The 12,891-nt window shown below is 46.2% G+C and overlaps 1 protein-coding gene across 2 annotated transcripts in view; it reads right to left on the reverse strand.

Moving 5' to 3' along the window:
• Positions 1–12,891, reverse strand: part of ABCA12 (ATP binding cassette subfamily A member 12) — a 700,854-nt gene that overhangs the window by 199,399 nt on the left and 488,564 nt on the right. For both annotated transcript variants that reach the window (XM_069615933.1, XM_069615934.1), the window contains exon 31: positions 1,514–1,669. In XM_069615933.1, coding sequence (XP_069472034.1) covers positions 1,514–1,669 — 156 coding nt within the window. The remainder of the gene's footprint in view (positions 1–1,513; positions 1,670–12,891) is intronic.

Consider the following 12,891-nt stretch of genomic DNA (forward strand, 5'->3'; position numbering starts at 1 on the left):
GGGCGGGGGGTGAGTTAGTGAGAAAAAGCTGGAAAAGTGCAAGAGAACAGTGATGTGCTGTTGGCGGCCTCATATCAAGAGCAATGGCTTATTACAGGAGGAGTTGCGTGAGGTCACCCTCGAAGATAGTGGGCGGCGGGGCCAGGAGGGCAGTAGAGAATTTGAAGCGTGATGGTGGAGGTGGAAGTTAGGCATAGGTTGACTGTGAGGGAATGGGCTGGAGGATATGTCACAGATGACCGGGGTGTCTCTGTACATAAGAGCGACTCTGCCGCCTTTCTATGCATTTCTATGGATGGCGTAGCTAGGTGGGAGGGTGATTGAGAGTGCAGGGCCACCAGTGTCATAGAGCCAGGTTTCTGTGGAGGCTAATATGTCAAGGTTGTTGGCTATAATGAGATCGAGGATGTCAGATGCATGGGCGATGAGTGAGTGTGCGTTTAGCATAGCGTTAAGGATACTAAGTGGTGAGGTGGAGGGGGAGGGCGGTGTTGTGGAGGGTAGGGTGGGGTGGTATGACAATGTTGTGCATTTCAACAATGGCAAGAATACAGAACATGCACAATGCAGAGCAAACTTAGATGAGAAATACAACTCAGTAATGCTTGGATTGCTATACAGTGCCAAATGTTTAGGACATCTTAGCCACCCTTTCAATGTTCAGAGAATTGAACTCTGGTGCATGTAGCCCTATTTTAGATTCTTAAACGTGCTTCTATCAGCCGATAAATCACTATTATCATGAGCGCAGTGCTGTGATGACTGCCCACTGATGGAGTATGGCATCTGGCTGCTTTATTGCAGTATTTCTTGGGCAGTACCATTCCCTAAGTCCTCCAGTGTGGGAAAGAACTGAGGCCAAGAAATACTGTGCTGCAGAGTGACTGCATCAGGCTTTTTAGGGAACTAAACCAGGGCATCTCAGCAGGCTTCCCCACTGGCAATGCATCCTCTGGTCCCCCCCAACCCTCCCACCCGTTTGCTACAAGACTGCAATTGAGAACAGACATGAAGTAAACATTTCCTGCCTTTTATTAATGATGTCCTGCGAAGGCGTCATGCAACCTTTGTGGCACAGGGGCGGGAGGCATGCAAAGCGCACCCTGGGATTGGCTTAAGGTGTGCATATGCCCCTGCGTGCCAGGAATCACAGAGCACCCGTCCCATTTTACAGGCAGCCGTATTTATTTTGTGCCACTGCCAACCTTTGAGTTTGGTTGGGGGTTGGGTGCTGCCATTCCTACGTATTCTTAGGTGTATATGTCCACTAAGGGGACGGTGGATAATCCTGTGTAAGCGTTGAGGACTTTCCTCAGCCCTGCAGCTGCAGCGCGGATACTGGAAGGCACACTGAGAATCGATCTTCTCTTGGATGGCAGAGGTTTTGCTAATAAGATGGCATGTCCAGAAAGGACTCTGGAGGATGACCATACTTTGAAGCTGTGTCTCAAATTCATAAAGTACAGCATCGTGAACAGGCACCAACACAGGGCACAGGCATGCTCCACCCTACCTTTCTTCTGCGAGGCCCTGGCCTTTGCCACCATGATATTGGTGAACATCAATCCGCTTGCCCTCTTCTGGGCACAGGCAGAGGAGAGGCCGCAGCATTCTTTCCAAAATGATGGCAGGAACAGGAAGTACCATGGGACTCCAATACCATATTTGCCTTACAAAGAAATAAAAAAAACACACAGTGAATCATTAGAGCATAGCTGACCAGTTCATAAGATACATTCCTCATTGATTGTGTCAGTTGGTGTGTTACTCACACCACATCTGGTGCATGGAATTTGTGATGGGCAAACACAACTAGACCTTTGAAAACCACATATTTAGGAATCTCCAGAAACTGGTTCTGAGTTTGGGCAGTGACAGAGAAGGGATGGTCTAGGTTTGGAAGTGCCCTGCCTGACCACACCCTCCCTTCACCACTCGAATGCTTCCAACATGGTTCATTGGATTGGGTGCTATGGTCTCTTAGAGCATGTCATGTGACATGGGGGACACAACAATATGTTGGTTATACGAAAGCAATTCAATGTACAGCACAGGGTATAAATGTAAGGCTGAATGAAAAAGCGGATGGTGTAAAAACAAGGAGCAGAATACCCCACGAGGGCATTCTCCCCTTCCAGGAGCAAGTAACTCCATACACTGTTCATATTAGCACATTTCCTCTAAGGTTACTCTTGGGTAATCCACCATGATCCCCTCTGCTTCTTGCCACCCCCCTGCCCCTTACACATTCTCTGCTTCCTTATCCTTCTTCATCCCTCTTGTGGATACTGATGTCTCTGCCCTGCTGGTTGAAGCACATCCTACCTCTGCTCCCCTGGAACCTCTTCCATCTTCTCTCATTCTTAAAGTTTATCCTTCTCCCCTTCCTTTCCTTACTACTTACAATATCAACCTTTCTACCTCTCTTTCCTTCTCTCTTTAAGCATGCATCCATTCCTCTTATGCTAAAATGCCCTCCCTAAATTCCTCTCTTCCCTCCTATTGTCAGCCTATTTCTCTGCTTCCCTACTTATCTAAGCTCTTAGAGTGTGCTGTTTATTCCTTCATTACCTCTGATTCTTTGCTTCCCTGCTTCCAATTGGTTTTTGCTGCTTTCGTTCTACCGAGACTGCTCATCAGCCAGTGTGTAACTCCCTACTCTCTGCTCGCTACACTAATCACTCCTCTTTCTTAATACATCTGGACCTATCAGCGGCATTTGATACTGTTCATCACCTTCTACTGCTTTCCTCTCTCTCTTCTCATGGTTTCTCTGGTTCTGTTTTTAACTGGTTTAAATCGTACTTGATTGATTGGCCTCAGTGTCTTGGACTGGCCATAGCTCCCTGACCAGGCCACTTCACAATGTTGTCCCTCGGGGCTCAGTAATTGGTCCTATCCTCTTTTCCCACTACACTTGTCTTCTTGATTCGATTAGTTCCTCCTTCGGTTTTTCACATCACTTCTATGCTAATGATACCCAACTCTTCTATAATTCTCCTCTTTCTCACCTGTGATTCACACTAACATTTGTTCTTGCTTGCTGACTATCAAGTCTTGGATGGCTGAACATTTCTCAGTCCTCAATTCCTCTAAAACTGAAGTTTTGTTCTATCCTGCTTTCACTCTATTTCCCCTACTGCTCGAGATCTTGGTGTTCACATTGATTCGTTGCTTTCTTTTGCATATCACATCTCTTCTATTTCCCGCTCCTGTCGTGCACATCTTTGTAATATTCGCAAAGCTCACCACTGTCTTTCTTTTCACGTTACTAAACTGCTGGTATCCTCGCTGATATTTTCTCGTCTCTTTTATTGCTTCACTCTGCTCGTTGGTCTTTGGCGTTCGTGCCTAATCCCTCTTAAATATATATATCATTCTTCCATTCGCTTACTCCCTGTGACTCTATTTCAGCTGCCCTTTCATGTCTGTACTGGCTCCCCTTCCACGCTCTCCTTAAATGTAACTTTTTCTGTTTAGTCTTTAAATCAGTTCACAATCTCTCTTCACCCTATCTTTCTTCTCTTGTGTCTTTCTACTCCCCGGCTCGTTCTCTTCACCCCCAATTCCTTATTTCTTCTCATCGTTTTCCACCCAACATGTGCACAGTCATGCTTTTGCTCTTTTACTTTGTTGGAAATCTTTCTCCCTGCTCGTCTTTCAAACCCTTCTCAAAAAACATCTGTTTTCTACCTAATTAGTTTTGGTTCTTTTTCTACTGTTCATACTGTTCATACATGATGTACTGTTTTTATCTGTAAGGTGCTTTGGTGTAAAGCACGACATAAATACAACATAAATACAAACATACCCAAAAATACACAGGGCAATCAAATCAAAATGGTGCCATAAAATAGCATGCAGCTTTTTAATAACAAACCCTCAACTCTTCACAATGAATGCAGATGAGATATTAGCATCCGCTGGAGGGGCGCCAGCCAATTGGGAACTGAGGAACTCAGGCCAAATGCATTAGTGACTGCTCACCTCCAGCCCCTGTACCGTGGTCTCCTCAGTTTTCTGCTTGCCCAGTTCCTCGTATTCTGTATTTCCACTTCTCCACACCCCCTGGAAACTCTTGACCCCACCCTGCGAGCTCACGCCCTCCAATTACACCCTGATGCTTTGTTCTGCATCAACGCCGCTGTTAGGCAGAATCCTGTGCAGTTCCCTTAGGGAGCACTACAGAAGATTAGGACTACAGGTGAGAGCAATAAATCCCCTTTGGTATTAGTCCGATCCACAAAGATTTAGTTGGTAGCTGCGGCTGAGCAGTCAGACTTATCTCCAGAGGGAGATGAGCAGTATTCAGGGTTTACACAATAGGCCTTCAATACTATGGAACGAGGAAACACTGACCAAAGCTTTGTAGTAAAAAGAATATATATATTTATTTTATAAACTTCTAGTTAAACCCATATATCACAGTTCTTAAGGAAGTTAAATTCAGTCAAAGAAAGTATTCACAACTCCCTAGTTGAATTGTAGACAAGTTTGAGCAAGAGTGAAAACTGAGCAAAATGGCACAGTGAAAACCAAACACAAATGGGACTCTAGCAATTTCTCACAAGGGAGGGAAACTACAAGTTATACAGAAATAATCTTCTTATACACTCTAGCAACACTTCCCATAAGTTTGTGAACCAGTTTGAGCAAGGTGGTACATCAGTATAGAAAATACTTAAATGAAAACTGAGCAAAATGGCACTTCACAAGGTTAAAAAGTGGGGAGAAAAGGGTGGTTATAAGAGGTAGGTGCATCAACACGGTTCTAGTTGAGAAACAATCTAGAGAAGGCAGTTCTAACAAATGTAGCCAGAGTCAGTAGGCCTGTGCCAGAGTCAGTGGTTCAGGGCCAGGGCCCAGGAGCAAAATGTTCTTGCAGCTGCATTCAAGTCTTTGGTTAACGATTTTGAAAAGGTGGATGCAGTAGGTGAAAGACAATGTTAAGAGAGAGGGGCGGCCAATCCAACAGGTAGGTAAAGTATTAAAACACCTTTAGCACTACCACGCAGAAAGGGCGGCCTGGCGGAACAATGTACCTTTAAAATGAAGAAGTGGCTCCTGCGGTGGTGGTTGTTCCTGGTAGTTCGTGCAGTTCGAGGGATCCAACAGAGGAAGAGAGGCTCTCGTCGTGGAGGAAGGTTCGAGTGACTGCACTACCCAGGGATGAAACCAGCCGCGGTGCTGCCCCAAGAAAAAAAGGTACGCTCCTTTAAATCGCGGTCCGGGTGGACTGGTGCTTGGCTATCCAGCCTCCGAGTACAGGGTACTGGCGATTCGACCAAGGCAGGTCCGGGAAGGCAATTGGCAAACTGGTTGGCCCCACCAGCTCAAGGGAAGAAGGGTCTTGCAGATGAAGATCTCCTCTCGTCGTGTGGAGAAAAGTGGTGAGACGCTGCAGCAGGGCTTCACCAGTGGTTCAGTCGTTGCAGATGTCTTTGGCTTCTCTCCTCTTCGGCTTCTTAGTTCCAGTGGCGACGTCTTGCTCTTCCAGTCCTCAGGACCCTGCTTTTATGCAAAAAGATCCCCATTCATACAGACTAGCTGTAACTCACACAGCGGAGTGGTCATCTTGGCAGGAGACCCTCCAACCTATCAGGATAGAGTGGGACATGGGTTGCCGAGGAAACCCTGTCCAGGGGTCCTACTCCCCTCCCACACAATGGACCCACCCCAGACTCAGTGGTGCCGAAAGGAGGGCTTCTTGGCAGAAGCCCGCCAAAAGGACAAACAAAGGATCCCCGACCTGGGTTAGGAGTTTAGAGAAAGACACGAAAAAGAATTTATATTAAAGTTCTGGCAAATAAAACCTACCGGAGTAAAGTGAATATTAAAATAAACCGGCGGTATGTTAGAGGCTGTCAGGAAATGTGGTAGCCTCGAACAATGGGAAAATCCCATAGGGAAATATTTGCGGTTGAATATTTACGGTAGTAACCACTGCCACCACCCAGAAACCTTTGACAGAGGGACTGTACGGTACCCTCTCGAAAATGAACAAAAGGGAAAAACTATTAACCTTTTCCAGTACCTCCATAGTAAGATGGGTTGTACTGGTTTAGTTCATAAAAATTGACTAGTAAAGTCAATGGGGACTTTAAATGCCCTGGGAGACAGTAGTCATTCCCAGGGTATGGAGTCTATGTTTGGGGGTCGCTACGACACCCCTGTGTCACTGCACGGAGGGTGCTGTGTAACACATGTGAATAAAGATGGTTCCTATGGAGGTGAGAAAAACCCCATAGACATTAAACACAAAAATAGCCTAGAACACACATAGCAAAAATGCCTAAGAGTGGGAAAAGGAGTCTCACTCTTATCAGGAGAAAAAAAACAAACCCTTCAAATCCAGCAAAGCTGCTGGGGGTCTCTATAGGTAAGGGAAATTAGCCATAGAATGAGAATTCTCCCTAATACTCGCCCCCCCCCCCACCAGACTAAGGGACAGGAGGATCTAATCCACTCCTGGATGAGTCTCTTACCTCTAGTTGGTTATAAACATCCAAGAGAGACCATCAGCATTTTGGTGGTGACATTCTGACCTGTGCTCAATAGTAAAATCAAAGGTTTTCCCTTGTAAGCTATATGACCTACACACCCTTTGAGAGACATCTTTCTTTTGAAATTTATAGGGGATCTGGTTGACCAGTCCCTCAGAAGTTGGTACAACTCCTGAACCTGTGATAGGCTTTTCCAAGGGGTCCTTATAAAGGATTCCCTGAGATCTAGAGGGGCCTCCAGGGTTCCTCACCACCTCTCTGTTGGGAGCAGTTTGGGTCTTGGGCCTCTTGGGTGGAAGGGCTGGGGTTAGGCAATGTACCGGCTTCCCCTTCCTCTTAGATCTAACCTTACCTACTTTAGGAGTTTCCCTCCGAATATTAGGATTTGGGTGGGAGTCTTCAGTAGAAGGTCCAACAGTCTGAAGGTTTTTGGCCTTAGACTTCTCTTTTCTGGTTTTCCGCCAGCCCTGAGAATTACCAGTTCTCTTAGGCCTAGAGAGGGGCCCAGTTGGTCTATCCACCTCTTCCTCAGAAGCAGGGGGAGTCAGAGACTCTAAAACTGGGGGAACAACGATGGAGCTTGGTTGGGGCTCCCATTTCCCTAATATAATAGCCTGAAATTTGCCTGGGTTAGAGGTCAACTTACTAACACCAGGGCTTGTAATGGGGTTCTCTGTAGAGGTCCCCACAGGCTTAGAGTGGTCCCTTAAGGTGGCCTCTCTAGCCAATTTGGTTTGCTTCTGCTTCTCCACACTGGGAGACCTGGGGGCACTGGATACTACTCCTAGTACATAAGGGAAAAACTATTAACCCTTTCCAGTACCTCCATAGTAAGATGGGTTGTACTGGTTTAGTTCATAAAAATTGACAAGTAAAGTCAATGGGGACTTTACATGCACTGGGAGACAGTAGTCAGTCCCAGGGTATGGAGTCTATGTTTGGGGGTCGCTACGACACTCCTGCGTCACTGCACGGAGGGTGCTGTGTAACACATGTGAATAAAGATGGTTCCTATGGAGGTGAGAAAAACCCCATAGAAATTAAACATAAAAATAGCCTAGAACACACATAGCAAGAATGCCTAAGAGTGGGAAAAAGAGTCTCACTCTTAGCAGGAGAAAAACACAAACCCTTCAAATCCAGCAAAGCTGCTGGGGGACTCTATAGGTAAGGGAAATTAGCCATAGAATGAGAATTCTCCCTAAAAGCCGCCCACCCGGCAGCCTTTAAAATAGTAAAGGGACTAGATCGCCTTACTATTACATGTGCCTATTTTCATATGTAGTTTGTTTTTAAAGGCAATTTGCACATGGGGTACGCATGCAGCCATTTCCCCCTTAAAATCCAACATCTATTATCACCCAGATGTTTTCCCAGGGTACTAATATAATTCGTATTCAGGAGGCTGACCTGGCAGGTATTTGCCTTGAGCCCTTGCAGATGCCCTCCATGACATTGGGCCTGCCAAGCTCATGCTAGTCGACTGTAGTGGCCATGTCCTCCCCGTAATGCAGGGCTTGATGAGTGTTCCACACATTGGTATGTGCATTATACCCTTGGAATACCTCTCTCCTCCATAGACACTGAAGGTAGCAATGCAGAAGCCTCCTAAAAAGAAAACTGTGGACATCAGTGGGTCTTTCCCGGCCAGAGACCATCACATAGAATTCTTGATTCTTCAGCTGACCTTGGGGGAAGGAACGGGGAAGCCTATTCACAGGATGTGAGACATACTTCATTCATCTCTTGGCATGTGGTATATCAAAAGAGGAACCACCAAGTGTACCACCTGCATTTTCCAGCCACGAATGTGGGGAGGCAACAGGGAGGCTCTTTCCGTTGCCTCCCCATGCCCCTACCCTCTGTCCACCCCTCCAAGAAATCCTGCACCCCTCCTACACCCCTTCCTCCTTCCCTACTTACCTGTGGATCAGAGCTTTGTTCTCCAGTCCCAACACTCCTTCCCTACTGCTGCAATAGAAACCATAGTGCCAACCATCTTTTTTAGGGGAGATTGGACTCACGCAAGATGCGCAGAGCCCATCTCCCTATTTCAAAAAATGAAGTACAACTATTGGCAGCCTGGGGTGTCACTAGCAATCACCCCTGCTTGGGGGTGGCGGGGGGGGGGGGTGTTACTATTGGACCTGAGCCCTTGCTGAATCCCTTGCTTTACTTGGGCCTTCCTATGCTCGGAATGTCGGGCAGGGCTATTGGGGCTGTACGCCCCCGTAAGAGGGGGTGAATGCTCTTTCTTTCTTTCTTTCATTTGTAAAACGCACATACAACCCTATAGTGGGTCACCATGGCATAGCATTAATTTCAGAGGCAAGTATTGGTGCCAGTGGGGATGAAGGGCTCCTCATGAGGCACCTATCAATGGCATTTCACCAATGGTTGGTGCATCAGTATCTGAAAGGAGATCCGGGGGGACAGGTCCCCCAGATCTTCGCTAAACTCTGCAACTGGATAGAATGGTAATGTAAAGTACAGTAATACAAAGTGATGCAAAGTGCCTTGCATATCACTCTGCTACCATTTTGGCAGACCATCTATGTAGTCCTGCAAGAAAGGCGGAGGGGTGTGTTTGTTATTTGGGTACAGAGGAGTAGGAAGAGGCAACACCTGAAGTGTTGATAATTGCAGGCCGGAGGTACCCAGGTCCTGCGTGCCGCTATGGTACTATATGGTTTGTAATTGTGACACTTAGGTTTTTCTTTCATCCGGAGGGGGGAACTCAAGATCTATCAGATGACAGCACTGGAATATCAGGTTAGCCACTGCCAGAAGAAAGAGTTAAAGGTGTGAGCTCTGGCACTTGAGGTTGAGGTGGCATTAGAAGGCATAAAGCTGCTGTGGGCATGGTGGTTTGCATGCATTGTGTAAAGGTGCTCGAAGATGGCAGTCATTTTGGTGAAGAAGTGTGGTTTGGAATGAACAAAGACTGCTGTTATTGGAGTTGAATGGTAGACTGAACTGGTTGAATCTGAGTAGTTTGATGTTGGTCGGGCAGGGAAAAGACTTAAGCTATTCTAAAAACAACTTAATGCACTGATGGTTGCACAGGGAAACAAGCAAGAAGGTTGGCCTAGAGACTGAAGCACCTCCCCTTAACCAGACGGAATGGAAGATACCGAGCATGGGGGAATTGGGAAACATTTCTGTCTACTTAAAAGTGATATTTGGATTTTGCTTTGACTGCTGTTTGTCGTGTTTCCTTTTCCAAGCTGTGTTTGTCAGCACAAGTCTGTACCCTCTATAAATATAAAGCGAATCCAATTGAAAGGGTATCTGATAGTCTTAGCGCTCACCCAATGTTCCCAGGAGGCCGGTAAGATGATGCACTTGGAGCGAGGCCAGAAAACAGAAGCACATTTGGTGCTTGGTTGAGATTGAAGAAGGCTGGGTCTGTTCTAAAGTGGGACAACTTTAAGCCAATATGGTTAAGTATTGTGGGCTCTGGAGTATTAGCACTGTCACAGATGGAACCAAGTGAGGGACTCCAGGCAAGTGTCAGTGCTAAACATAAGGTTTTTATTAGTTTACATGAAATAATGTGGTTCAGACAGGGCGAGTGTACGGAATACCACAAAGTGCAGGGTGCCTCTGTAAGGGAACTTAACGTCAGCTTGCTTCGCCTGGATCTTTTCCTAGAGTGATCTTGGGAGATTAGGCTTCAAACCTTAAATTCTAGAAGCTCTCTGCTCGTGGAAAGAGGAAGGGTATAGAGAGGGGTACAGAAAAACTCATAATCCAATGAAGTTGCTCAATACAAATTGTAGTAAAGAAAACTGTCTCTTACAATGTCCCTGGTGGTTGGCTTGGTCTGGACCTGCTTGAATGTTCAGTCAGTGATCCTTTTCCTGTCTTTGGTTGCAGGTTTTGAACATGTTCTGGACCATGCCTGGTTGAGTACGATGTTCCAGGCCTCCGTGGCCAACACGCTCCAGGCTTGGAACAAGTCTGAAGAACTCCTCCAGCAGGTTGAGGCTGTGGTTGTACATCTGATGTTCTGGTTCACTCTCCCAGTATCTCAGGGTTGGGCTGGGGGTGTCCCTTCACTGCTGACTAGCTCCCTGCTCTAGGTGTCTGGGTCTCAAGACAACCCCTTTCTGAGCACTCTGATTGTAAGCTCCATGGTCTTTGGTGAGATTGCCCCATCTTGTAGCTCCTCCCACTGCCTGTAGACTCTCCTGGACTGACCTTTTCTGCCAAAACCTCTCTGGTCTTTCTCACTATTAAGGGCTCCTGCTCTCGGTTCATCTCCTCAGGTATCATAGATGTATCTCCTCCTCTAGGTTTTCTCTTGCATTCTACATAGATACTAATATCTTTACTCTCCTTCACCCCCGGTCTTTTTTGCTATTTATGATTTACTTCCTCTAAACTTCCTACGCTCTCTCTTCAGGTGGTCTCAAATCTCTTTCTCCCTCCTCAAGCATCCTCCTTTGGCATTTAATCCTCTCCACCAGTGGGTACCCAATTCTCTTCCAACCTCCCAACAACTCTCTCTCTTTCTCTGATGGCCAACCGTCTCCACTTCTCAACTGTTCCCTTCCAGATGGAAATTCCTCTTCTCCTCTACGTAAGTCCCTTCCTCCAACAGCTAACTCTCTCTCCCAGATGACACGCCTTCTTCCTGCAGCCTCCTCCAGACATGCCCTCTAACCGCCATCTCTCTACTCCTGCTCTGCTTTCAGTGATCTTCTTTCTCTCCACTCTCCACCAAACTCCTTCCTCCAACTTGAACTCCCCAACCTGCAAGCGTGAACTGGCAGCCTTTTGTAGTAGCGTCTTCCCACCCCTTAGATGGTTCTTAAGGATTTGGGGAATACCTGGGTACTGAGACAGCTGCATTGTGATTGGGCCAGTGGCAAGATGTCCTATGATTTTGAAGCTGGTTGGCATCAGGTTACATGAAGGCCTGCTGCTATCTTGGATTTTGGATAGATCATGACGTATGTGGAGTTTCTCTCCCCTCTTCTTGAAACCCTGGCGTACGCTGACTCCTAGTTTTGGTCCCTCTGTTCCATCAGTGTGTGGCGCTGGATTTAGAAAGTACACCTGTAAGCAGGGGAAGCTGCTGGTATCATTAAAAATGCCTTCGCTGTATGGGGGCTTTCAAATTTGTAATCCCACGCACTGCTATTGAGGCTGGAATGGTGCCCATTTTTGTTTCTCCTATGTGCGGTCTACATGAGTTAATTCTCCAACGATCTAATGCAATTTGTATCCACAGGACTTGTGTGGGCTATGGAACATACATGTTTCCCACAGCATTGGTGCTGAGGGAAAGGTTGGATTTATTCACTCGTTAGTAATGTTGAGGTGTTGCAAAATGGTTCCCTTAAACAAGGGAGAGGCTTCATTACTTATGATAGGTGTTTAGCTCCTGACAGGGTGCTGGAATGGCTCTCTGATAGTACCCTTTATGGACAGGGTTTGCTTTAATGATTTGGTCTTCCCCTTCCTTTGGGACATAAGTAGTGTGAGTAGGGTTGGTGGTGTATTAGAACCCCTCTGACTACTCCTTACAAAAAATTGGAAACAGACACCTAGGACCTTGTGCTTCTGCTTTCGCCCACACAGCTCCATGGATATGTTTGGACCAGTAGTGCACATAGTACCACAGGAAGACACTACTATTATTACTGCCTGATTGGAAGAAGTAAACATGTATCTTTTTTTAATGTGCATGAATCACTAGGTTCAAAGGAATAATTATTACAAAAGAAAATCCATTTTCCAGTTCACACATTTTTACTCGCTTATAAAATACTTCCATTGGGAATTTGGACTTACATTTTTACTTCCTAAAAAATAATTTTATTCCCAACTTTGCAAAAATACAGAGTAAAATACTCCCATTTCAAAATCTTATCTGGAGCCAGGGGTTTTGCTAGGTCTGAAAAAGATCCAGGGCTATGCTAATTTTGGGACTGTGGGACTGGGGGCTAGCTAACCTTTTTGGTTGTAACCCCTGAGCTTCTATCCGGGGCTACAACCAAAAGACCCGGGGCTATGCCCCCTCAGTCCCCCTAGCAACGCCTCTGTCTGGAGCGCTGGTCCTATGACTGCCGACTATTAGGAAAATGTTGATATTCCTCATTCAATCGAGTGTTCAAGGTGTAATTCGTATTTCTGTGCAGCCAGCCCCTCTATAAATATCCAGGCGCCAGGCCTACCACTGCCCCTTGCATATTCACGACTCGACCACCTGATTTGGTATGAGATGGTGGTCTGCAGTGGACACAGCAGCCAATGGTCCTGCAAGGGCTCATCCTTTGCTTTTTGTTAACTTGAACATCCATTCATTTGTTCCCCAGTTGAAGCAGTTCAAATAAATAGTGTGGTTCAGTGTTCATTTATTTTATTTATTTATGTTTTA

The sequence above is a fragment of the Ambystoma mexicanum genome, chromosome 9, assembly GCF_040938575.1.
Source record: "Ambystoma mexicanum isolate Mex_15411 chromosome 9, UKY_AmexF1_1, whole genome shotgun sequence".
In the NCBI taxonomy this organism is placed as follows: Eukaryota; Metazoa; Chordata; class Amphibia; order Caudata; family Ambystomatidae; genus Ambystoma; species Ambystoma mexicanum.